The sequence below is a fragment of the Alligator mississippiensis genome, chromosome 1 (genome assembly GCF_030867095.1).
Source record: "Alligator mississippiensis isolate rAllMis1 chromosome 1, rAllMis1, whole genome shotgun sequence".
NCBI classification, from domain to species: domain Eukaryota; kingdom Metazoa; phylum Chordata; order Crocodylia; family Alligatoridae; genus Alligator; species Alligator mississippiensis.
In genome coordinates, this window is record NC_081824.1 from 179,383,519 (window position 1) to 179,410,336 (window position 26,818).

The following is a 26,818-nucleotide window of genomic DNA, read 5'->3' on the forward strand; positions in this document are numbered from 1 at the left end:
GCACAGTTAGCACTGCATGTAGATGCTCCCACTATGTGTGATAGTAAGGCCTTTGAGCTCAAGCTAAAATTCCCTGGGTTTAACTGCAAAATGCCTATAATATTTAACTGAAAATCTCTGGGCTCCCACTCTCCCCCCCTACTTCCCTTGTCAGACAGAGCCTGAATCTATTAACCATGTGGACAATTTGCTGATTGCAAAGCTAATCTGTTTTACCTGGTGTATTATCTGGAGGGCTTAGACCAACTGAGGTGGGATGGAAAGGGTTTTATATTTATGCTGGCAAACCCACATAATTTTGGTTGGTATTTTTTTAAGGCCAACTGCTCTTGCTGCCACTTAAGTCCTTACGAACAGAGATGGGACCGTAAATTATTCCTGTGACCTGAGCTTTGGGGAAACACTTTTTTTATAAGCAAAATGGACTGTTATCTCCCCTGGCTGAGTGCTAATGAATGTATTGCAGAGTTTACCCTTTAAATCCAAATAAACAGGAACAAAGTGAACTACTGAAACACACTTTTGAGGAGGAGACTATATGGGTGATGTGAGTAGAGGGGGAAGAGGAAACCCTGGCTCCCCAGAAGACTAAAGAAACATTAAAAAGGTCCAAATTGAATCACAGAATCATAGGGAAGCAGAGCTGGAAGGGACCTCCAGAGGTTTTCTAGTCCAGACTCCTACATAAGGTTGGATCATCCCTATCCACACCATCCTAAACAAATCCTTTATGTAACTTATTAACAAAACTACAGAGTCAACCCTGACACGACCAAAAGACATAGCACCCTACCCTAATCAGCCACAGGTAAGGCAGGGGGACCACAGTGGCCAATGTCTTGGTGCTGCAAAAGTTGTTAAAATACAGTAGAGAGATCCAAGGAAGAGGGCATTTGGCTGAAGGCCAGTTGCACAAATTATAGCAGGGAAGAGAGCGCTTGGATTAAGATACCTGCTTAGTATGCCACTGCTAAAGAGAGCTCACGCTCCTACCCATGCTTCCTGGAGTGATTTTTAGACTCTGCATCAGGGGTTGGCCACCTAGATCTGCAAAGTGATTTTATCCCACTCTCCAAACGTGTTGGTGCAAGGACCCGCCATCTAGTGGCCACCTCCCTTACCTGCCACCTCCAGCCCAAGGAGGACCAAGTTGTGTTAATTCAGCCTGCTCTTACTGAAAGTTTGCCAGCCCCCTGCACTACACTACAAAATGCAGGGGACCCATGACTGTTCAGAGCAAGTCTAAACTGCAGTCTATCTAGCTATGTCTTTGTGTTTGCTGTGCACTGCCTTTTTAAACCTTGAAGAAGCCTGCTATCTACATGGCCAGGCTGCCATTTTGTATTCAATCCACTACAGGCTATCATAGACAAGAGGTACGTACGTGGTGTGCTCCCTCACCGATATTTGTTCTCTTTACAGCAAAGTCTGTTCTAACTAAAAGTATGGGTTTGCTTTCAATGTCTGAAAAGATGTCATACAATTTGAATGCAAGCAATTATCAGGAAGGGGCAGCTAGACTGAAAGCTCTTGGGAGATGGGATGCTTTTCTCTAGCCCCTTCCCCACTAGCTTTCCACTGAAGACATGAAGGTGCGTGCATGCATGTGTGTGTGAAAGAGACAGGAAGAGAGAGAGTCAGTGACAGAGTCTTACAGATTGATGCACGTCCGCCATATTTTGGTGCACCTCCATTAAGGCTACAGGGTTATTTTAATTAATTTGCTAAAAAGACTAATTCTCCCTGGGTGAGAATGGCAGCATCATTGTGCACCATGCCCTTGAATGGCCTGTCTTGTCTCTCCAGACTGGAAAGTAACCTGGCCAACACAGTTCCATGCATTTCTTACAATGCACTCACCATGAGCGTGGTATGCAGAAGTGCTGAATCCTCACAGCACCTCTGAAAATCAGGCCATGTAGCCTCTTGCAAATTCCATCCTGGTGTGCTTAACTAAAGGGCCTGGGGAAAGAAGTTCTTTTCTTTAGCCAACACACAGACACAGCATAGGCAGTAGTGCAAGCTTCACTGTACTACTGGTCTCTTGACTGGGACTGCTAACAAGATGCCCAATGAATGCTATCTGTTGTAGTTGTCTTTGAAATCCAGGCACTTGCCCATGGGGGAGTGGACCAAGACTGCCCCCTCTTTCAGCACAGGCCACAAGACACACAGTATAATAATTTCCAAAATACAATGATATTTATCAGCAAGTCTCTTTCAGAGGCAGGGGCTGGGGCAGGTGCAGGAGGGACATTTTATTCCCTGTAAATTCCAGGTTCAGCCAGAAGCTATAGACAGCACGTAACCTCCCCCAGCCCACCCCCAGCACAAAGCACGGATCACACAACTGAGTACCAGTCCTTTGCAAGTATTAGTCTGGCACTGGCTGGCAGTAGATTCTGCCTCTTCTCGGCTTTCAGCGGGTAGGAGGGCAGGACGTATTCCCAGCCTGAGTCCCCTTAGCAGTTAAGTATGATTTACAGCAAGCAAAATCTCAGGACATCTGCAATGACAGAGCTTCAGTGAGCATCATAAACACACGCGCACACACAGAGCAGGAAAAAGGCTGAGTTGCACCCCTTTGCTACCACAAAGCAGTCAAGAAAGAGCTCTCAGGAAACAAGGTACCATTCAGCTTTTGCTTTTACATACTGTACAGAGATCTATAAATAGCTCCTTGGCATTGATATTCACAGCTGGGTTCATTCAATGGTGAATTATAAAGGAGGCAAAATGTCTCCAGCTGCTTCCCAACCTGCAGATGAAGAAAGCAGAGTCCCCAGCTACCAGATCTCTTGTCCCGGCAGCCTGCCCAAGTGCCCTCTTCCTCAGCGACGTCTCACTCTAGCAATGCTCTCCTCCCTCCTCCGGATCGGTTGCCCATCATGACATGTTGACTGTGCCAGTCCTAACCTGCACCGCGTTTTGCTTCACCTCCGGTTCTAAAAGGGATCAGTGCAGGTCCCCATCTGTTGCTCTGCACCGCCGCTCCGCTGAACAGACAGACGTGTTGGTAAAAAGAAAAAAGAAAAGAAAAGAAAAATGAAAATGAAAAAGGTCCTTGTGCCCACAGCTGCCAAACGAAACCTGGAAACCTCTTGTCGTGTTCCTCGGAACACGCTTGTCCCAGCCATTACAGCTGCTGTGGGATCCCCTGTTCCTTGTAGCCTGTGAGGGGGAGGGAAGGGAACACGATTAAAATGTTGTTTTGTGGTTCAAAGCCTTGGCAAGCTTTACACAAGCGCTAAGTCCTGAGCCTGCCCTGCTTCACAGCAGCTTCTGAGATAGGTCTGGACAGCCATCATGTTGGCCAGATGAGAGGAGTACTTGCCTTAAGAGTATGCACACGAGACGTGCTGATGTGACCCATTTGGAGGTGATGCAAATACTGACCAATGTGATTCCCAAGTTCTGCCCAGAAATTGGAAGTGGCTTGACCTGAATTGTTGCTCCTACAGCTATGGTTACATTAGGGAGAGCTGGGAGGCACAGTTTGTTGTATGCACAGCTAGCTTTAGGGCAAAAGCATGGTGTGGAGCAGCAGCTGTGATTCCCTTCTCTGGTGCTCTCAGAGCACTATGGTTGAAGACAGGGCCTGAGGACCCATTCAAACTCCTGTCCTGCCAAACTAAACTCTCCTTTTGCTATGTCTTTTAGGCTCCTTCTAGTCCTCCCTTAAAATCCACCTCTGTTATGACATCTACAAAAACTCTTGGCAATGATTAGGTGTGCTGGCAGTGCTGTTTATTGGAATGATCGTCATCATCTCTCTGTTACCTTGGGGTTTCTCATCTGTTTGTGGTAGCTGCCAGCAACTGCTCATGATAAATGCAGACTTTACACTCCTTGGGACAGGCCTGATCTTATATTTTTATGACTGTAGAGCAGCAGCCAGCAACCTTTTACTGGTGGGGTCTAGCTTAGGTCATAGGCAAACCAATTAACTAGGATGCAGTTGCCACTGCTGGCACCTGGGTCAGCACAGGGAGCTCCCAGTTGCCTGACTGAGATGCTTGCTGCTCATCCACTACAGCTTCCCAGTAGCTCTGTGGGCTGGGCTGTAGGTTGCCAACCTTTGCTGTAGAGTGTCTTGCATAGTGGAGCCCTGACAGGGGCATCTAGGAGCTACAGGTAATGCTGAAGATGATTTTTTGGATGAATAGTTCATTGGCTAAAACCCCCCCACACAGTTTGGAGGCTCTTACAATCATTTGTGAATACAGACTGTATTTGGTAAAGTGTTTCTGTGAAAAAACAAAGAATAAGGACATTTTGGAAAAGTCAAGCTGCTAGGAAGCCATCAAGCCAGGAAATCAGTTCCTCACCCAGTTCTGAACCCAAGTGGTCAGAATGGCACCTCTTTCACTGCATGAGCCATGGTGCTTGGGGGGAAAGCAAATGTCAGCGCCCTGCCCACCTCATGGGAGCTCACTGAAAGAGGGAGCAACCCTCACAGCAGCAACCTCTGGATCTTCAAAACAGATTTCCCAGTGGCAAACTCTGCTTGTTCACAAAGGGATCACAGAAGTGGCTCTATACATGAGGAATCAGCCTTCCCCAAATTTTGCTTTGAGTTTGGGAATTGAACCCATTGTGAAGCTTAGCTGAACCCACGTAGTTTTGACTGGTTTTCATCCAGAGCCACAGATCAAGCCAGGCTTGGCTGAATCTTGGCTTCCAGCAGCCCACTGAAAGCTCTGTGAACTTCTGCTTTCTTTCTAGGAAGCTTGTAACAAGTGCAGGCTTTGGAAGGAAGCCAGGTGAATATCCCCAGTGTTTACAATGAAGGGTTTGCACAGCTCTAATTTTCAAACAGTGACTCCCTCAGCAGGTTTTCCCTCTGAGATAATGAATATCATCCAGAGCACAGTTGGACTTCTCCATCCCATGTTTCAGGAGCCACATGCCTTATGCAGTACAGAGCACAGTTTACATCTGGGGGGCATCAATTTCTCTGGTGTTTGACAGGTCTTTTTTTCTTTTTTGGTCTTGTTAGTTTTCCCTGCACCACCACACCTACAGTACTGACTGTAGGATGTGCAGCAAAAGGTCAGCCTGGAGAGGTTGGGGTGCTGCAGAAGTGTGCAAGATAGATTAAATGTCTGCGGTGTTCTCAGTGCTGGCTGCTTGCACACTAAGAGCTTCCTGTAAATGCTAACTTTTCTGTTTGAATTATTGCGTGCATATATGTAGGATGACAACACAGAATTAAGGGAAATGCAAGCCTCTATTACCCCCAGGGTGTTTCAGCAATTGCTCTTTCCAGACAATGCTGGATGGCATAAAAGCTTCAGTGGCAACTTCATGTGGAAGGCTACCAAAAAGTTTGTATTTTCTTTTTCTCATTTAAATTTAAGAGCATCAGTTTAACTTGTTTCTGTTAAACTCTACATTAGTTAAATTAATGTAACCCTTTGTGCAGATGCTCACATATTGGTTGGAAATAGTTAATCATTTCAACATGCACCTCTAAACTTACATGTGCAAAGTAAGGTAATATAAAACCTGATCTGTACTGACATGTGTAATTGGTGTAATGATCTCATTTAAGAAACAAAGTTTCCTACATTTTAGTAGAAACAATTATACCAGTAAAAGCTGGCAAGTAGATGGGGTCAACAGCATAAACAAGCTTGTTATTCCTCTTGTACAGGAGTAGCTAGCCTGGAATGCAGCATCTTGACGTCAGTATAACTCCTTGGTTTTAGTACTTTGAGCAGATTAATATAGTTAAAACAGTATAGTTTCCTAGTATTGATGGCCCTTAGTTAGGGCTAATTCAATCTGAGCGTGACCACCCACAGAACTGCATCAATTTAATTCTATCAGTTTAACATCGCACCTTTAGGTAAACTGATGTTATTTTGCATGTAGGCCAGAACCCAGGAACTAAACCACACATGGGACCATCCTCTTAGGTGATTTGGAGATGCCTGCACACACATGTACACACACACACACACACACATACACATACACATACACAGAGACACATTTTGGCAGAAAGTGAAAGCCTATTGAGGCAAGAGGTCTCTACCTGCGGCAAAGGGACATTGGCTTCAGTGGGAGTTTGTCTGAGGAGGTAAGTCAGAATTTTGCCCAGTGGAAGTTAACAGGCATATTAGAAACAAAACTTACCTTGTGAAACTTTGATGATGGACAAAAGGAAGCAAAGGAAACATGAAAGAAAGAGAGAGGGAAAAATATAACTGTAAAGGGACTATTCAAAACATATAAAGAACCAGAAAAGAATGAGTAAATTGAGGCTGCAGAGTAAACAGAGAACAGCTGCTCTACAATTAAACATTCACACAGATCTAAACATTTCTGCGGCTTTATGTCTGTATTTATCTAAAATACTTACATTTCAAGTAGCTGATTTTAGTTGGGGATTTTGTGTGCACAAAATCAAGTAGCTGATTTTACTTGGGGATTTTGGGGGGAGGTGGGGGGATCCTCAGCTTGAACATGACTGGACCTGGGCTGTAGAGTTGGGAATGGCACTTCATAAACCAAGAGGTTATCTGACAAAACCTAGGGCAGTAACACTGTGAAAGCGTGTTGTGTTGGCTGAAGAGAACTGCTGAATTGGGGGCATCGGGAAGCAGAACGCTATCCTTACAGGAAGATGCATAGTGTGAAAGACTGGAAAAGACAACTCCTGGGTTCTTCTGCCACTTAGGCAAGAATTAACTGTAGGCACCAAGTAAATCAGTAGCCAATCTGTGCCTCAGTTTACCCATTTTGTACAAATGGGATTTAGACTAGAAGAAATGGGATGGGACTAGATGACTTCCGAGTGCCTTTGTAACTTGATGATCTTAGGATAGTGCCTAGCACTTGGTTAAAATGATCAAAGTTGGGTTATCGTCAAAGTTGGTAAAATACTTTAGGGACCTTATAGTAGTGTTAGAGTGATGTTGCAGCTGTGATGGCCCAGGAAATATGTGAAAGGCAAGGATTTTTGTGGGAAGTAGACTTTACTGGCCTAACTGCATGGTTGGAGCTGACTTAAACAAGCTTTCAAATGCAGGGCACTCTTCTTCAGGTTTCCCTCAGGTTTTAATCTTTCACTGCGCCTGCTTTCTCCTAAGACCTGAGGAAGAATGCCTTGCATTTCAAAAGCTTGTCTAAGTCTGTCCCAATTAGGCAGTTGGGCCAATAAAAGATACCATCCACAAAAATCCTTAAGAACCTTATGTTACTGTAGCATCAATCAGGACTGATTATGAGATCTCAGAAGGGACTACTTCCACATGCTGTCCTCTGGATGGGTAAACCTTAGAAAAATAACTATAGGTCATCTTCAACATTTATCTCCTCCCAGGAAGGCTTGTTTAGTCAGATAACTGGCCTTTTTCTGTTGTGGACCTCGAACACCCTCCCTATCTTAGCTTTGCTTTGACAGGATGGAGAAAAGACTTTCTAAAGTCCCCTATTATGCCCAAATACAGTAGCTAGGTAACTCTTCAGTGTGGTTAGCGGGCTCTGAACACTATAACTTGCAGAGGAGTGATGAGTGGACAGCAGGATTACAGGTATTTCCTTATTACCTGTTGGGAGTAAATCCTTGAGAATCAGATTGCTGTCACCTATGCAGCCTGCTACAAACTAGCAGTGAGTGCTGGCTGCAGCAGGAACATCAAGCATTCCTTACGTTAGGCAACATTACCCTATTTATTCACATACCACATGCCCCTGAATAAGTTATGTACCTTGTTTTGGGCAAACAGAATGAAGAAAAACATATTGTTCTTTGACCAAAGAGATGGGGAGCAGCCAGAGACTTGCTTGCCATTGCAGGGGCTGCAGCCGCCAGCTGGGCAGAGCAGAAGCAGAGTCCTGTCATCAGCCTCTCTCCTTCCCCCAATTAAGATCCTGCTACTGCAACAACAATGCTAACCCTATTACAGCTGTAGCCTAACCAAAGGCAGACCAACACTGTTATAAAAAAGCTTAAGTAGGGGCTGTGAGGGGTTTAAGTCTGTAGTTGTTGGCTGTACAGCAGGAAGAAGAGGGGATAAGAATGAGGATGAGAGGAATCCTGCTCCATGCTACCCAAGCCTCCAGCCCTGGTGAAAATCAATCTCCTTGTTTAAGACACACACCCCAGTTTTCCATTGCTCATTTTTTCAGGGAAGGTGGATGTGGTATGTGAACAAATAAGGTATTCTTGGCACAGCCACATATGTTGCAAGTGGAGGATAAGAGGCTGAGTGAGAGCCTCTTTACAAAGGGCTTGGTAGAGCCTTTTTGCTGTGGGTGCTTGTCCAGGGGGGTCTGGGGGAAACCCAAGAGCTCAGTTCACACAAACAAAGATTTAGGGGTACATCTACTGTGTAGCCTCTACTGCTGTCGTTGCACAGGCACCCCCTAGCATAGATGCAGCAGGTGATGAGAGGGATTTTTCCCCTGCAAGTGTAGCTAGGGCACCTCTGCAAATGATGTAACTTAAGCTGATGAAAACACTCTACTGTTGGCATAACAGCTTCCATATCAGGGGTTTTGCTGGCATAGTTATGTCAATTTGCCATGGCCAGCTAACACTTTCATTTCACTGTAGGTCTGTACAATCTCCTCATGGATACAACAGATACACAAAGACTTTAGCTCATAAACACAGCTTGGCAGCTAGCCACATTTAAAGCAAGAAGTGGGACAAAAAGAGATGGGGTGGGGAGGTATGAAGAAGAGGAAAGACAGAATCAATAAGGTTATCATAGTGTTCCCTTCAAGCCCAGCAAACTTTTTGCTTTTACAGCCCAAGTAAACCAAAGGGCTGTTGCAAATTCACAAGGCAGGTGAGAGAAAAATACCTGTTTAGTATCTAATGAGGCCAGCTGGCAATTAATTTTAATTAAGAAAGACGGTGGAAAATGTCCCTTAAATGTGAAATCAGCAGTGATTATAAAACTGAGTGCAATTGATACTGCTTCTTTGATAAAGTGCAGCATAAAAAACACAAAAGCATCCTCTAAACTGTCTTTGTTGAACTGGTTCCCCCAACACCCACTCCTCTCCACTGGTTTTACAAAACCAGGCAGTGTTATAACTTGCTAAAGATTCTAGCACCAGGTCCCAGACAGAAGGTCAGTCTGCCACAGTGTTACACTGAGAAATTTGCAAAGCAGGCCCAACAACACAGCTCCATCCTCGAGGTCTAGGAATTCATATGCAGGCAGTTCTGCAAGGTTTCCCACCCTGGTTCCTACTGTGTGGGCTTCTGCAGGATATTAGTACTTGCAAGTATCTTAAGTCTCTGCAACTATACAGCTATTTAAGTACAAGGCTCTCAGATGAGGCAGACAGTCAAATGCTCTAGTTCCTTCTGTAGCTGAGTGTCGTGAGAATAAACTCTGTAATCTTTCCCTGGAATAAGACTATGACCCCTCTAGTGCCTTGTCATCACACCACACTCTAGCAAGCTACATTTGTTACATCTGTACTAGCATCCAAAGCTGAAATATCAGTCACCAGTCATAAGTGAAATGCATTGGCTATGTGATACGGTAGCTCAGGATCAGAATAGCAGACAAAGTCACAGTTCAAGATACAAATTTCCATCATACAACTAAAGTCTGTCTAGTACATTTGTATAACAATGCTTGCACTTATCCTATAAAACTGGCACTAGTTCATCACACAAAACCCAAAGCAAAATGCTGGGTCCGGAACAAGGACCTGGGACCCCCTATAGTCTTGTCTCACTTCATTGCTGGCCCTTCTTGTTTTGTGACATGTTGTGGTTTCTGAGGCCTTTAGACCCCCACTATCTGATAGCGGATAGTGACTATCACACAATCCATGTACATGTGATGCATCTGTAGTCCTTATGGAGCTAGGCAACTTAGCGTGAGGAAAAACAGACTAGATCTGGGTGCAATTTTTCTAACAAAACATTTTTCTTTTTCCTAAAAAAATAAAAATGCAGATTCTAATAGACCAGACTATTTTACAAATGTGTGGTGGTTTTGGCAAATTGCTTTAGTTCATCCGCCCCCATAAATGTGAAACATTTCATTTTGGCTCTTTTTTTTAACAATACATTTTGATTTTTTTCTATTCAAAACCATGCTTCAGTTTGAACTTCAGTTTTATTTTAACAATTAAAACAAAACAAAACAGAACATTTCATTTCAGGTTAAATGACATGTTTCATTCAACCTATTCTATTTTTACTTATTGAGTTTTTAAAATTAGTTGTTTTTTTATAATAAGCCCCAAACAAAACACATTTTGATTTTTTATACTGTAGGTGAACTGGGGAAAAAATCATTTATTTGCACAACTAAAAAAAGGGACATTCCCATAAAACAAGCCCATAAGAAGATCTCACAAGCCCCAGCTTGTCCTTGTCACACTGTCTCTGGTTATTATTCTATATGTTACACTGGAAAATACAGTTTGCTTCTAGCTTCCTTCACCCTCCTTGTTCACTTATTGAATTCTGCTGTTATGTTCTGGCACCCCTTAGCCAAACCTAATCACATGCCGCCTCCTGCTTGGCAGATGTATGCTTTTCTCTGAGCTAGTATCTGCCAGATCTTGAATTCACCAACGGAAGCTAAATTGGCAATGGAAGCAACTTGTAACAGATGCTTCCAAGCTGTACCTTTTTTCCTAGCAACCAGGCTGGAGAATTAATAAGAGCCTCCTGAGACCCGTCCTTTCTGCCTGGTGCCCAGATGATGGGCACTGTACCAACCAAAGACAAATCCCCAACTTCAAGCAGGTGTGTCAGTCTGAATCGATACTTTCTTGCCTTCAGCAAATCTGGAATTGTCACTAGACCAATTCAGCACTGAATGTGGTCAACAAAGGAATGGTAAGTAGATAATAATCTTTATTAAATTGCACAGAAATCAGGCAGGATCTCAAGTTATATATAGGAATCACTTCATCCATCCCTGAAACATAATCACCTCTCAGGTAGAAAGTGGCATCTGTTTAATAGCTCATTGTTGTGTGATAGTAAGCCTTTTGGGGAATGGACTATCTTTGTGTGTGTACAGTGCCCAGCACCCTGGGGCCCTGAGCCTCACAGACGCCTTATGTATTACTGCTTTATAAGTGCTACATATTAATTATTGGTTCAATATGGGCTATACCATTAATTAATCTGGAAGCTGAAGTTGGTATAAAACACAGTAGGCTGTTTTGTAAGAGGCATGTTTGGAGATCTGGGATGTGCTTCCTAGTTTTTTTCCTGGGAAAACTTTAAGGAACTGGTTTTGATCTAGGAAACCTTTAGTGGCCAAGCAAGTGAAAATATCTCTCATCCCTTGTCATATTGCGCTTGATCTGGCCAGCAGAGATAAATGAGCTGGGGCACCTCAAATAAAAAGGGAGGGAGCTAATGGTAGAATGTTTTCCAGGAATAGCCTTCAATTTTAAAGATGGTGTTAACTAAGTGGGAAGATACAACTGGGCTGCTAAGGAAGCAAGTGTATATTCAAACCCAGGGGTGGGCAAAATATGGCCCGCAGGCTGGATCTGGCCCACAGAGGGGCTTTGTCTGACCTGTAGCAGGTCCTTCGGTCCTGCCTGGCCCAGGCACCGCCCACCCATGGCACATCCTGCCACCTCCTGGGCACACAGTGGGTCTGGGTTGGCTCTGCAGCTCGACTGCCTTTCTAGGCAGCCCAGGCAGCAGCAGCTCCATGGTACTAGTGGGGACCCATGCACACAGCCCTGACCTGGCCTGCCCCATGCCTGCTCTGCACTCACCCACCCAGGCTCAGCAGCAGCAGTGGCAGTTGCCAGGCAGAAACTGTTCCTTGGTGTGGGGGAAAAGCAGTCCTTCCCCCTTGCTACTGCCGGGTCCTTCCTGCTGCAGCTGCCTGGAGCCCATGCTGGGCTGCCCTTTGTCTGCTCTGCACTGCCACCGCTGCCTGGCTGGGCAGCCAGGAGGTAGTGGTGACGGCGGTGGAGACGCAGGGTAGCCCAGCTCAGGTTCTGGGTGGCTGTAGCAGGAATGGTTGGCAGCTGAAAGGGAGGGGGGCCACGTTTCCCCCACCCCAAGCAGCAGTTTCTGCCTGGCAGCTACCAATGCTGCTGCTGCTGAGCCTGGGCAAGTCTGGAGCAGGCACTGGGTGGGTCAGGTTGGGGCTGTTTGCATGGGTCCCTGCTGATACCCCAGGGCTGGGGCCAGCAGTAGCAGCAGCTGAAAGAAGCTGCTGCCTCCTGGGCTGCCTAGAAAGGCAGTTCAGCTGCAGAGTAGCCCCAGCCCAGCTATGTATCCAGGGGGCGGCAGGATGTGGCACGGGCAGGTGGTGCGGAGCAGGCTGTGTTGGGGCTGTGCACGCAGGTTCTGGCTGAACTGCTCCTGCCAGGGTGAGTCCAGAGCAGGCGTGGGACGAAGCTAGGGCTGCGTGCTGTTGGTGGTGGCAGGGAGGTGCCACAGGGCACGTGGGCTCTGGGTTGTTGGGCTAGGGCAGGTGCTGACTGGCTCAGGGGGCTGTGCACAGGGGGCTCCCATGCATACCCCACCATACCCTCAAACCCTCCCTCACAAACCCCACAACCACACCCTCCACTACACACAATCACACCCCCCACAAATACTGCACTCACCCCACATTGTCCCGCACAGCACTCCCCATTTGCACCCCCCCACACACTCCCATGTGTGTTTGGGGGGAGCCCTGCTTACTGTTATGCACACACACCCCACCACAACCCCCCACACCCCCATGCACACCCCCACACACCCCAGCCACCCTCCCCCTCCATGCACCCCACAGCCTCCCACAACCCCCAGACCCACCCACACATCCCCACAACCACCCCCAAAAAACTACCCACCCACACACACCCTCCCTCGCACCCCACATCCACACACACACACCCACAGCCCCCCACAAACCCTATATCCACCCAACCCTCCACAATATACAAGAGTAACACTTCGTTTTGAGCTATTATGCAATCGTCTCTATATACACAACATAAACACACACAAATCAGGACAAAAATATTTAAAAAAAAGTAATATATGTTATTATGGATGTTTGATTTTTAGTAGATAATTTGGGGTTTTTTCCCGTTCCAAGATGGCAAACCCCTTTCCCAAAAGCAGTACTACTGGGGGTAAGGGGAGGGACTTCTGGTGGCAAAGATCAGGGATTAAGGGGCGGGACTTCCATCAAGGAGTGGGGCTACCCTTGCGGCCCTCCACAGCTCACCAAAACTCATTAAGCAGCCCTCCAACCAAAATAATTGCCTCTGCTCAAACCCAAACTGCTGCAACATCAGGCAAGGAGCCATTGGAAAGCAATAGCAGGATTGAGCAGTGTGAGGTCACTGCTTAGTACTACCACTTCCCTAGTGGCCTCATTAATTTTAAAAAAGCATATGAAATTTCTAGTCATTGTGGCTGCGTAGAAAACTTTCCAGGTGTGAATTAGTATCCTATGGTCTTACTTAGCCTTCACGGAGAGTAAAATGACAGCTCCAAACCATTCCCGGTGATCACAGCACAGCTGGTTCTGAAGCATAATAACAATGTACTGGTTAACTTTGCACAGTTTGGGGCTGACAGCTTTAGCAGCAACATGCAGCTGTTTCTGGGGCTGTGAACAACTTGATGTTCTGAGAGGGGACTGAGGAGAGGTAGAACTAATCTCTCTGTGGTACGGCTGAGATACCTCTTCTGTATCATTTCACTTTGTTATTCAACGAAAACTACCTGGTGCAGTTCCCACTTTCCTTGTTTCAAGTGCTGAGTTCTGGTAGTTGCAGGGGCCACATCTGAGTTCAAACAATATAGCCAGAAATGAATGAGTGGGGAAGGGGGAAGTATCATACACTACTTACTAGCAAGAATGACCATGTCCATTCCCCAAAATATACTCATGATCCAGCCAACCATCACGATAGCCGTCAGGATCTGAATGAGAGCTGCAGCAATGTTCAACCAGAAGACACAGCACATGTGTCTGTCAGGGAGGTCAGTCCGGGCTCCGCACAGCACTGTGAAGGCAGACACAAATGTTCCTGTGGGAAAAACAGTAAAAACCCAATGAAGGCAATGGTGCTGAAACAGCAGAGCTGGGATGTTAGTCTTCTCTGACAAAGGGAAACTACATCCAAAGTCCCTCACTTTTAAACTCCTATTTCATAGCCTTCTTCTGCTTGTGGCTGCAGTTACAGAAATGCTAAAAACATACAACTTTTGGCAAAATGTATCCTGGTGCCCAAAGATCTCAGGAGATGCTGATTCCTTCAGAGAAACAAAGGCTGGGGTAAGCTAAGGTCGCACCTGGAGAACAGCTAACTCTAGGAAGCTAAAGCCCAGCTGGAATAGCCCAGGTTTCATGGCTGTTTGGCATTCTCTGGGCTTGGAGGATTCAAAACACAGGGCTCTCTGGTATGGCAGGAAGCTAGCTGCCAGCATTGTCTTTGACTGACTAGCTGACCTTTGGCAAGGCAGCTTGGCTTCCCTTCACAGTGCTCTGGCTTTGCTTCCCCAATATTAGCTTTCAGGAAATTATCTGGTGCCTTAACTGTACTCAGAATAACCCTAGGCTATCCTGCATTTAATGTCCAGACAATATGGTGGTGACTGCTACCGAAGTGCATGCATTACAAATTCAGTAATAAAAAAAAATCAGGAACCAAGTTATATTGAATTTAAAATTCCAGCCTTGCTTTGTTATTGCTTTACAATAAGCAAAGCTGACACAGGCCACTCATTTTAGTGGGCTGAATCGCCACCTCCTTCTGGCCCTAAGAGAACCCCCAGCACACACAGCCATGTTCTCAGTGACTCCTGCAAAGCTAAACCATTAACTTCACAGTATCACCAAGATGGAAAGTTTCTGCTTTCAGGATGGAACTTATTGCCAAAGATAATGTCTCCCATCCCTATGAAATTCTGCAAAAGTCCAGTGGCATTCTCTTTGCTCTGCATTGACCTCTCAGCTAGAGCTACCAGCAGAGTTTCTTCTTCTTTACATTCCCAATACCTGAGACAGACATGACTGTAATAGCAGGATGGGACCCTGGTTCAACTACTGCTTCTAAATCCAATTCCAAGAAAATAATCACTGTGATCCACGTACTCTCTGGTAAATACCACTGTGTCACTGGTTCATGCTTGGGTAAGTACTGTATTTCTCAGAGAGCTCCAAGGATTCTGAGTCTAGTGTTTACAGCTGCGAGGGCTTAATCCAGCTCCCACTGAAGTCAAGGTGGGGGTTTGCCATGGGAACAGGACCAAATCTTGAAAGGTCCAGTGCAGTACTTCTCAAAACTTGGGGGGAGGGGGCACATACCCTTCTTAACTGTATTATAGGGTATGCACCCTTGTAGTTCCATGTCATGGATAACAGTGACACTTTCTGGTACCATAACCACGCTACGATCTTGCCAGTGACCAAAAAGATACTGTGTAGTTCCTATTTTTTCCTTTTCCTCCATCTGTATTTCCTCTTTCCCCATCTTCTGCTTTCCCTTTCCTTCTTCATCGTGAGTACCTGCTGGAACTTTGCTGCATATCTATATGCATACCCTATTTTGAGACTTACTAGTCCTGTACTTTAAGTAGAGGCCCAAGAGTCAACAAATCTAAGATCTTTTCTCAACTCCATCACAGACTTGTGTGAATTTGGACTTATGTCTTAAGGCCAAATCCTGTACTGATATAAAACAGTAAGAGTGTATGTACTGTCTCTTTAAGAAAGGTTATGAATCAGCCATGGCCCAGGCTCAGTTCAGTTGGGGTCAAAGGGATTTTGGCAGATGTAGTCCTCAGAGGACCCTTGATAATTCAGAATATTGCAAGGCCCCGTAGGAAAGAGTGTGAGAGCATAAGGAAAGAGAAAAGGTCTGGAATGAAATTCTCCATTAACAGAGCTGCATAGGAAGGGGCTGTGAGCAAACTTAAGGAGACAGAGTTGTACCAAGTGCAGAAGGAGACTGCACGTAAAGGAGTTGAGTATCAGAAGGAAACAGTGTGCCAGCTTTGTGTTGTGGGGCCCACGGCTGGAGCTTTCAGAGAGGATGGGAAGCCCCTGTCACTTGCCAGAATCACAAGGACCAACTACACTGCTTAGTCCAGGGAAGGTGAAGGAAGCAGATGGCTTGGGAGGATAATTGGTTATTTCAGCCATCTTTTAATGGGGAGTGAAAGGTGTGGGCGGACCAGAGAGAAAGTAGCACGAACATCCTTAGTCTGTCGAGGTCAAGCAATGCCTGCTATCGAAAAACCTGGAACTGTTAGGAGTCAAGTGAGAGCCAGGCAGGGCTGCAGGAGTATCCCTGCATCAAGTGAGCAGAAGGACTTGTGTGTCCTGGAAAAGCCAGTGGATCATTTGTGGTCTTCCAGCTTCTCTATTTACCCTTCAAGATAACCTTCTGGCTGAGTGAAAGGGCCACCTTGTACTCCAGGAAAACTGGAATGCTGTGTTACTATGCCACAACAAGGAGACAGCAAACCAGAGGGGAAACTACAAGACCGACACATCCAGTGCCAGAAATGTAAGGATTTGTTACCACGTCCTCTTATGATGACACTGGGTCCAACAACATTGTAGCAGGTGCGACTCAGGGCATGAAGTGCCATGTTCTGCTCTTAGTGCCTCAGCTTCTGCATGGGTGAGAACAAATATAGAGTGCAGGTGATCAATGGGATTATTCTTTCCAATCTTTAACTTCTTCACCAACTTAAATCCTTTGGCAGCCTGGGGCAGAGTTATGTGGAGCTGTTAGTTTACACAGTGCTTAATTTATATCTGTGGAGGCAGGAGGCTGCTCCCAAAGAAAAGCTTCCATCTCTCTAAATAAATCCCTCATATAAGTATTAATAGGCAAATACATTAATATTTCATAGCACTCTCAAATCTTCGCAGAGAGTTAGTAGGAGACAGTATTATTAGTTGCACAAGGTTTGATCAGGAGGGTTTGGGCCATTTCCCTGCTTAAATTGCCAGCTGTTTTCTGCTGTGAGAAATCTCTGAGATGCCTTTAACTAACCAGGCCATGCCCACTTCTTGCCTAACACCTTTGCAAGTGACTTAGCAGGCATTTTTCTAATCACCAGAAAGACACAAAGAGGGGAAAATAGTATGTTACTATTAAAAAATGTGGCTCCACAAAGAGTGTGCACAAGAAATGAGGTGCTAATGAGAGATTGCACCTCCACACAAGGCTTCCCAGGACTGAGCAGCACAGCTAACTGCTCAGCTGCTCTAACAAAGAATAAGAGACTAAATCAGCAGTCAGTGCAGAGTGATTCTGAGTTACTTTCCCAGCACTTGGTTCAGGTTGGGCAAAATTTAAAAAACTTGCAAGCACTTGTTCTAATTGCTTAATACACAACAGGTGCAGGGTTACATGGCACAGGCTGCTTTCTTGTACCATTTCTCTCCCTGTTAGTATGAAGTGGGTAATCCCTAAAGCATATTTTTTCACTGTTTTGTCTAATGCGAAATTTTTTAAAGAATGAGATCTTTTCAGTTTCCTATTGGAAGCTCTTCCACAGTTTGATAGTAGAAAGCCTTTTTTTCTCCTGGATTTGCCATGTTGGATGAACATACCTAGTTCATTAAGTCTAGTATCCTGCTTCCATCAGTAGTCAGTACCTGATCATTGAGAGGTTGACTAGCCATCTGCTGAGCTAAATCATTGTGCAATACTGTAAAAGGGCAGAAGAAAATAATTTCCTGATACATATAACATGAGTTGCTGTCCTGGCTACTCAGTTATCCCTCTAAAAATGGGTATCAACACATGTGACTGTCATGAAACACTCAGCAATGCTTTCTTGAATCCTAATGTTGTGTATTACACTTTACATCAGACATATATTACACTTTACATCTTTGGGTGTATTTACATGTGTAATTAGCATGTAACAATAAACACTGGTGTAGTTTGCACCGGAATGTATTGCACCTGCAACTGTAGCACTTTAGCTGGGGTAGAGAATCCCTCGCTGGCAAGGGGCCAGCCTGTCTGCCTGGGGTGCTCCACCCCAGCTCAGTGTCCTGCAGAGGGGATGGCTGGGACACAAGGGTGCTATATAGTGTGGGGCTAGCCAGCCCTCCTGCCCCAGCCAGCCCTGTCACTGTCTACATGTGTGTTTTGCCAAACGTAACTACTCTGCTGTAGCATAGTACTTGTCCCAGACTACTATCCTACAGGGGAGTTGATTAGTTTACTGCAGCTTAATTGCACTGCACATGTAGACAATGATGCTTTACTGTGGAGCTAACTAGTCTACTTCTCAGTAAATCACATGTGTAGATGTGCCCTTTAGATGCCACTATCAGCAAAATAGAGAGTAATGCATAGTCCAGAAGACTATTCTACCCTTCAGGAATGGAGACTGTGGCACACATGACCCCTCCCAAACCTACTCCTTTGAATGAATATTTGGCCATAAAAGTGCTGTATAGTTTTCTCTGTTCAATGTCCATGAGAGTTGGCCCCAAGCTGTTAAAGCAGTTAAGCCAAAAGAGGAGTGATTAATCTCCTTGGTTACAAGCTCAAATGCTCTGTTGGACAGCAGGCCCCATCCCTTTTAGCAAATGAGACTCTTCCAATCATTTAGACTGGGGGAAGAAGTCATTCAAATCACATTTTGCAGGAAACCTTGGCCTACAGAGAGAGGTCCTGTAGTCCAAACCTACAGTGGCAGGGAGGTGGATTAGCAGGTTTCATCCATCTCTAATGTCTCTTGCTTCTGTGAGTCCCAGGGAGAGGGAGAGGAAGCAAAAGAGAACAAGAGGGAGAACTAAAAAGCTAGAGAAAGATGACAGAGGGAGGCTGCAGCCTATTTTTAATCTCAGAACCTGCTGCAAACGCTAATTCCAACTGCTTTCTAATACTCCACATTCTGCTAAAGCCCCCACTTCTTTTCTTGCTGTTGACTTGAACTGATTTCATACTCCCACCTTTTTTTTCTGCATCTTGAAGTTGGGAGTAGAGAAGCAGTTTAGAGGCATTGTAAAGAAATTGAGTGGGTGGGAGCTGCTGAAGCAGTAGGAAGCAACCCCATGCTGGAACAATGTGAAGAGAGGGAGATGGTACTCTTCTCCCACATGAGAAATCCCCTCAAGGTTTTATCCTCCTACTGTTCAGCCTCCAATATACCGGGTATTACATGCAGAGCAGCAGATGTCTGAAGCTGAGTTCCATCTCTTTAGTTAACTGTTTCAGTGCTTCTTCATGCATGTCAAGACATAGGGTATGTTTCTACTGCTTCTGTGGTATGATCAGAAGCACTGGTGTTAAGCATGCCATCCATGCTCACTTGCTTCTGCTCCACACACTCTTCGGCAAAAATGAGGCAGTGCAGCAGCCTAAAAGAACCCTAAAATAAGTATCCCCAAGAGGGCCAAAGTGGAGGTCAGGGCAGGTTGCTCAGGGCACTCCAAGGTGGCTATGAAGTCAGTGCAGACTGCAGTGCCACTCCTTGGGTCAAGATAGAAAAAAAATCTTGCTGACAGCCCAGAATAACCGAAGCCCCATCCCATTTTCCTTGTGAAAGCCTAGTACACATTTGGCAGTCTCTCTGGAGACAGCGCTTCGGCCAGGGACAGAAGTTACACATAAACCTGTTTAAGTAATCAGAAACTGGTTTAAACCTGCAAAAGAACAGAAGCTCAGTGCACATAAACCAGTTTCAAAATGTCTGAAACTGGTTTAAGGTAAACCCGGCTGAATGTAGTATCAGACTTAACTGATTTGGGTCAAACTGGTTTATGCAATTTCTGTACCAGACCCCTTTTTGGTTTAAGTTAAACCAGAGTCCTCCAGCATCCCAGCATGCTCTGCAGCCCTGGGCTGGACTGTGCTGTCTGCTCCAGGAAGCAGGGCTGGCCCCACCCCTCTGCTCTCTAGCCTGAGCGGGGGCAGGGACGTGGCCAGATGCCGGTCAGCATGGCCCCCTTGAGGTGAAGGGGACAGGGAGGGGGTTTATTCCCCCTCTCTCCCCTCTGCTCTCAGGGGACCCCAGCTGGTGTCTGCCTGGCTGGGGTGTAGCAGCCCCTATCAGGCATTTCCCCCCACCTCACCTGGAGCGGGGGGCATGGCCAGCCACCTCCGGCACATGGGGACAGAGGAGGGTTTAATTTCCGCTCCTCTTTGTCCCACCCACATGGAGCTAGCCTGTGGCAGAGCCAGCTGAGCATGCAGCTGGGGGAGCAGCTCCTGCCCAGTGCCCCCTTCTACCCACAGCGGTGTGCATAGCACAGGTTCACCTCCTCAGGCCCGAGCCCTATTACCTGCAACTGCTGGGCACTGAGCTGGGCATGCCCTGCTCACTGTTCCCCTACCCGGTGGCAGGGGTACAGCACAGCCCTGTGGACCAGGCACTACCCCTGCAACTTCCCCAATGGTAGTGCTGTTGCCATCACCATCAGGGTTGCCCACTCTGGCCATACTGGTAGGCGCCACCCGTGCTGGGCAAGCAGACGGCAGTGGAAGTGAAGCTGTAGGGGTAGCAGCCCATTCCTGGTACACAGGGCTGTACTGCACCTTTGGCTTCCCCTCCACTGTCCCACCGCCACCTGGGGCATGGCCAGATGCTGTCCCCACTCAGGACCGCAGCTGGGGCTTGCCAGTTCTGGCTGCTGCCTCCACTGTTTACCCGCAGCAAGACAAACCCCGGCTGTGGTCCCCGGGGTTGGGGGGAGGAAGAGGGGATGGAGGGAAGAATTAACCCCCCCCGTCCCCTTTACCTTAATGGGGCTATACCACAATGGCATCCGGCCATGCCCCCACCCCTGCTGCTGAAGTGGCCAGGGGGGAGTAACCCTGATGGGGGCAGCAGCCCCTGTCATGGTGACCCAGGAGCACAAGCCTCTTTCTCATAGGGCTGCGCTGCGGCCAGGCAGAGCTGCCACAAATTGCATGGGGTGAGCAGCGGCACCAGGGCTTAGAGAGGTGACCATAGCCCACCAAGCTCCTCCTAGTGCACTGCCACCATTTGCCTCACAGTCTGTGGCAGCTCTGCCCACCCTGCTCCTGCCCACAGTGCAGCCCCCCCACCAGGAAGAGACTTGCACTCCAGGACACCATGATGGGGCAGCAGCGGCAGGGGTGGGGTGTGGCCAGAGGCCAGGCAGCATGGCCTTCTTAGGTGAAGGAGTAGGGAGGGGGTTTATTTCCTCCTTCCTTCCAGTGTCCGGTGAAGGGGGCTGGGAGGAGGCTTATTCTGCCTCTTGCCCCATACAAAGAGCGATTGGCAGAGGCAGCAGTCAGGGCTGGCAGACCCTGGCTATGGTCCCCTGGGGACAGAGTGGGGAATAAACCCCCTCCCTGCCCCCTTTGCCTCAGGGGGCCATGCTGGCTGGTGTCTGGCCATGCTCCTGCCCCTGCAGCAGTGAGGGGGGAGTGCCAGGCAGACGCCGGCTCAGGTCTGTGCCGATGGGACAGGGAAGGGAGAATTAAACCTCCTCCCTGGCCAGTTTACTTGAGGCTACTGCTGGGGCTGGCCATGGCTTTCCCCTCCCACCCCCCAGCACAGCTTCTCTGCAGCCAAGGGCTGCTCTAGTGCCCCCCAGCATCTGGCCTGAGCCACTGCAGGCATGTACCTGCATTTCCTGATTCAAAAGGGAATGTCTAATCACTTACAGATTGGTTCAACCTACACAGGATAGACTAACCTGCAAAGATTGAATCAATTCAGGCTCCAGCTTTTTGAATGTCTGTCCCTAGCCTTTCTGTGTTAATCATGTGAACTCCTGCAGTGCAGCATGGGGTAGAACTACCAGAGACCAATGGGAGGAGGAATTTAGTAGAGTGACTGGATGGACAGGTAAATCCTCTATGGCTTTGAAGATGGGAGCCTGAAAATCTGATCATCAATAACTCGCTGTTCAATTTGTGCTTTGTGTCCCTATACGGTAGCTGGTCAGGTATGCCACCTATTCATAAATAAATCCTTCAGTTCAAGGGAAAGCAGCTTATGATTTTTAGCATTATAAATCTCAGTTGTGGCTCCCAGCAGCAATCCCTGATGGTAATTGTTACATTTGCACACACTGTATTTGTGCATATATACATATATCAGGTGGACATACGCATCTTGGGTATCTCTCTCTCTCAGACATGAACACACACACACTGTGTATGTTCAGCCTGCCTGATTTGTACAGGCTTACTAGACTTTTTCATATAAATTGGTGCTGGTGCAATTGCCCATGATAAACATAGATTATCTGGATGTAGTTATACATGTTCTTTATCCATCCTGAGGGCTTTTTTGTAGAGGCTGGAGGGCATGCGGAGAGAGTAATTACAGTAGTATGGCAAAAAAGATCAGTTAACTGGAGAAACCCAAGGCAGAAAAGAGAGTGAGATGAGAAGACAGAAATGGGTAATGTTGTGGTTTTTTTAATATCAGAGTTAGAAAGGCCTTTTAAAACCCCAGGGAGAGGCATTCATATTGCTGCTGCTCTTCAGAATGAGCGGTTCCTTTAAAGTACCCCTTTTTCTTTATCAATGGAAAAAAGTGAAGTTTAACACTAAGAACAAAGAGATGCAATAGGAAAGAGAGGGACAAATCACTCCTGGGGAACAAGAGCAAGTTAACCACTTCAGCACTTAACCACTCCAGTGGAGTCTCAGCATGTATAATTAGTGACATGAGATAAGGCAGATTGTTTTTTGCCACACATGATTGAGCTGATGGTTGGCTGGTTTGGAGGGTGGAAAGAGGAGATGGGGTATTATTTTAATCCCTGTGAATATTGCATCAGCTTTCCCTTTACTTGTTAATGAAGCTAATGCTCTCTGCATCTGTGGCTTTGGTATGTTTCAAAAGGAATATCTGATATCTTCCTCTCCACTTTCCTAACCTCCTTTTTTAGCATTTCTATAGAAATGCCAACCCTCTTTGCTGTCTATCTCACCAATCTTGTAAAAACTGGAATAGCAGAAGCTACATAGTCACATACCTCAGGATAAAATTTGGATTAAGAAGAGATCAGGGGATGGATGGAAGTTTCTGTTTCATTGGGCATCAGCATAAATCTTACCTGATTAAAACTTGTCTCTATATTAAAAAAGCATCCTTTCTCAATATTATTCTTCAAGATGTAGCTCTACCAAATAGCTTGTAAGTGAATGATTCTCAATGCACAGGTTTAGTTTTACAAGCACCTCCAGTGCAACATTTATGCCACCCCACATATTTGCTGAGTGCTGTACTACATTCACTAATTAACCCTGCCAAACACCCTTGTAAAGTGGAGAAACATGTTCTTATAGGGAAGTAGCCAGAGAAGTTAAGTAACTTAACCAAGACAAAATGGAGATGCTGTTCACCAGCTAAAAAGTGGGAGTTCCTGGATTCAGACGATACCAATGACTGCAGAGAGCTGGTACAAGTATACCATATTTAATATTAAAAGGCCTGTTCTTATTTTCTTTGCTGTTCTTAAGCAATAAAAGACTGCAAGAACTCAATAAAATGCAAATTTAAACCCTTTTCTATAATCAGTGCAGCTTTACTGAATCTGAGTAGCAGATTTTCATTTTATACTGGTTTTGAAAAAGTGTCCTCTCACTAGCCACAGATTCACTTTAAAATGTTAAATTGAAAAAATGTCTTGTAAAAATAGACCTGGGTGTATAATCTCCATTTAAGAGACAAGGTTAATTGTGTATTTCCCAGTGCTTGGTATTTGAGATTTTTTTTTGCTAGAACAGTTTGCATTTGGGCGTGTAGGGAAGGGAAGGGAGGAGGAGGAGGAAATCACTTCACATCACAATCTGGGCATAATGCTGATGATGTGACACCATTTAGCCTCCAGACCAAATATTCAGGCAAACTTTACCCACTACCCACATAATTAAGAACAGTGCACATCACATGCAATATTATCTTCCTGCTTCAACATGGCTCACACTATGCAGTTTTGAGCTGTCCCTGGTGACATCTGAATCTGAAACTATAAACCCTAGTGAGCCTAATAAAGCTGAGCAAATAGCTGCGCTGGGGAACTGCCTGCGAATACCTGAATTTTAAGGCAAACTGACTTGACCATGATTGGCATACTTAAGTATTTCCTTGCTCTATTCAAATGAGTAAAGGGTGAATACTTACCGACTGAATCACATACATGACCCCTTCCACTGTCCCTTTCTCTTCTATATATTGGCTTTTCTTTCTGCCTGTTTTTTCATGACATCTGACTAAATAAGTTGTTGCCTATGAAAGATCATGCCTCCCTGAACCAGTTAGGCTTCAAGATGCCACCCTGTCCTACCTTTTGCCCAACTTCAGACTAACATGGCTAACCACCTCTGTACTGGACTAGTAGCCAAAATGTGAATTTTAGATAGGTTTGTGTGAAAGATTTGCAATTGACACTGTTTGTTACTTACATTGGACATAAGCATGGGTGGATCCAGAAGCGGTGCAGTTGCATCCCCCTTTGATTCCTGCTCCACCCAAAGTTTAACCCCAACTACTTGGACAGGGCAGTGGCATTTCCATTCAGGTGCTGAAAGAGTCAATTAACTTCATGGCTCATTATCATCTCTCTGATTCCTGCTAAGGTCCACTCCACAGGTGTTAAGCACCCTCTCTCCTTTTTAGTGGTCTTGATGTTCCACTATTCAAACTACCCTTTTTTCTGAAACTCTGCTGTCTGCTCTGTTAGCCCTTCCTGGTAATGTCTTTCTTCTATTTCCCAGCTCTGTAGACTGTCCTTAGCTGTAGCAAAAAACCTTAATTCGGGTGTAGAAATGACTGACAGTGAAGTATTACAAGCACTGTCAAGGCACTGAAGAAGGTTAGATTTTGTTTTATGAATCTGAACAAGAGACTAAACATAGACATTGGATTTTTGACACATTATAACCTGCCTGGCAACTGACTCCCCAGCCCAGCCCAGCCCAGCCCCTGACTTCTTTACTTTTCATTCCATCCAGGAAGAGCACACGCCAACTGCTGACACTTCCTTAGCCTGACGAAGGGTTTTTGAACCCAAAAGCTTGCTTAATAACTTTTCTCCAACTATTTGGGTTGGTCTAATAAAAGATATCAAATTCACCCAAGGAACCTTGTCTGAACAAGAGAAATGCATTTAACTATAATGACTGTAGAACTCATGACACGATATGTTTGGACTTTTTACTCTTTTGCCTAGTTTGTTGGGGACAGGGGGTTAACATTACATATAATCAAGGAAATTGGTGTATATTCCCATAATTATTTGTTTTTTTGCTTTGCTCTTAAACTGAATAATATAGTGCTAGCCCTCTAGCATATTAGTAAAGTATCTAGCTTCTCTTTACTGGAGAAAACTGTGGTGTAAGTGATGATGTGCCATGGCATCTGTACCCTCCTTTTCAAAATCCTAGATCTGTGCATGGTTATATAGTACCTTCTCTCATCCTTGACTGGATGACTCATGTTATGAACCAACAAGATGTACACTCCTAAAATCACAGTAGAAATTAGATTAGTAGCCTTTTAAAAAGTCATCTTAAGCTAAGAGAAACTGCCTAATTTGTATATCTGCAGCATTTCTCTAGATTTAATGTAAGAAATACTTTTTGAAAAAACGCCAATTTTGAAGTTAATCTAGGTACAAATGCATGTGATGCCTAATTCTGCTTCTTATGCTCACTTTGGGCGCGTCTACATGTGCAACTAGTGTGCATGAATAAACAGAGCTTATTGCTCCAGAGTTTTTTCCTCTTGGGTGCGCCATTGGAATGTGTGCCTGGGAGCAATTAACTTTGGAGCAATAGGCTCCAGAGTTTATTTATGTGCAGCACACTGAGCTGGGTTGGAGCAGGCCTGGCTGGCAGGGCCCTGGGGGATCAGCCTGCCAGTCTGGGGCTGCTCCGACCCAACTCAATGTGCTGCAGAGGGGCTGGCTGGGGTATGAAGGTGCTCCAGCACAGGGCTAGGCAGCAGGCAGCCCCCACGCTGAAGTACCCTCATGTCCCCGCCAGCCAGTCAGCATTTACATGTGCAGTACTGCGCACAAAAATACTCCACAGCAGGGTAGCATTTGTATTTACAAGTACTACCCTGATGCAGAGTTTGTTAGTTTTGTGTGCCCTAATAAGGGTGCATGTGTAGATGCTGAGACTGCTCAGTAAACATCTCATGTAGATATGCCCTTTGAGTAGTATCTTACTTCATTAGTAGTCTCACCATGCTTTACTCCAAAGGTGTATTTCCAGAGAAAGCAATGGGATGACTCATGGATTAAGGTTCTCCTTGTGTGAGTCAGGATAGCAAAACCAGGCTTTTATTTGTCTCAAGGCAATTTACAAATTAGGGGTTCTAGTGTACCAGTGAAAGTTTGTGTTCACTCAGTGAAACACATGCTTTGACTACTGATAACAGCTTGTTTGTGAAGAAGTCAGACCCAAGAGCTCTCTGCTTTGAATGCCTTCTAAGAATATGGAATTGTGACTATATTGGAGAATTCTGTGTAGATGAATTACAGAAAAAGAAGGCTGAATGCATCAAACAGCATATCTGGCAGTTGTGCCTAGTGATTGTGGAACTTGAATTCCTCAAGGCCTATCACAGATCTCTAAATGATCCTCACAGACATTTGCTGCTTGCTCTAAACCCAAAGCCTCAGCTCAGGATTTATTCTGGCAATAAATGCTTGCAGGCCCAAACAGATTACGGGGTGGACTTTGACGTCTGTAAAGCAGCTATGAAAGCACTTGCTAAGAAGAAACAGGAAGCTTGTGACACTGTCATGGCTTTCCTTTCATGGGGGCTGGGTCAGTAGGATGTAGACAACAAGCAGTAATAGGCAAACAAGGAAAGAAAGGGAACTTATGGGAGTTGGAAAAAAGCCTTTGGGAAGCTGGCTGTGTTTACTTTCGC

At 45.8% G+C, this 26,818-nt stretch overlaps 1 protein-coding gene across 2 annotated transcripts in view; it reads right to left on the bottom strand.

The window, feature by feature from the left end:
* Positions 1-2,180: 2,180 nt before the first annotated feature.
* STUM (stum, mechanosensory transduction mediator homolog) overlaps positions 2,181-26,818 on the bottom strand; it is a 99,881-nt gene continuing 75,243 nt past the window's right edge. Inside the window, exons 2-3 of one of the 2 annotated variants that reach the window (XM_019483107.2) lie at positions 13,819-13,998; positions 2,181-2,996 (exon numbers count right to left, since the gene is read on the bottom strand). In XM_019483107.2, coding sequence (XP_019338652.1) covers positions 2,956-2,996; positions 13,819-13,998 — 221 coding nt within the window. In that variant the 3' untranslated portion in view covers positions 2,181-2,955. Of the gene's footprint in view, positions 3,172-13,818; positions 13,999-26,818 lie in introns of both variants that reach the window. The other variant, XM_014598021.3, reaches the window with a different exon arrangement.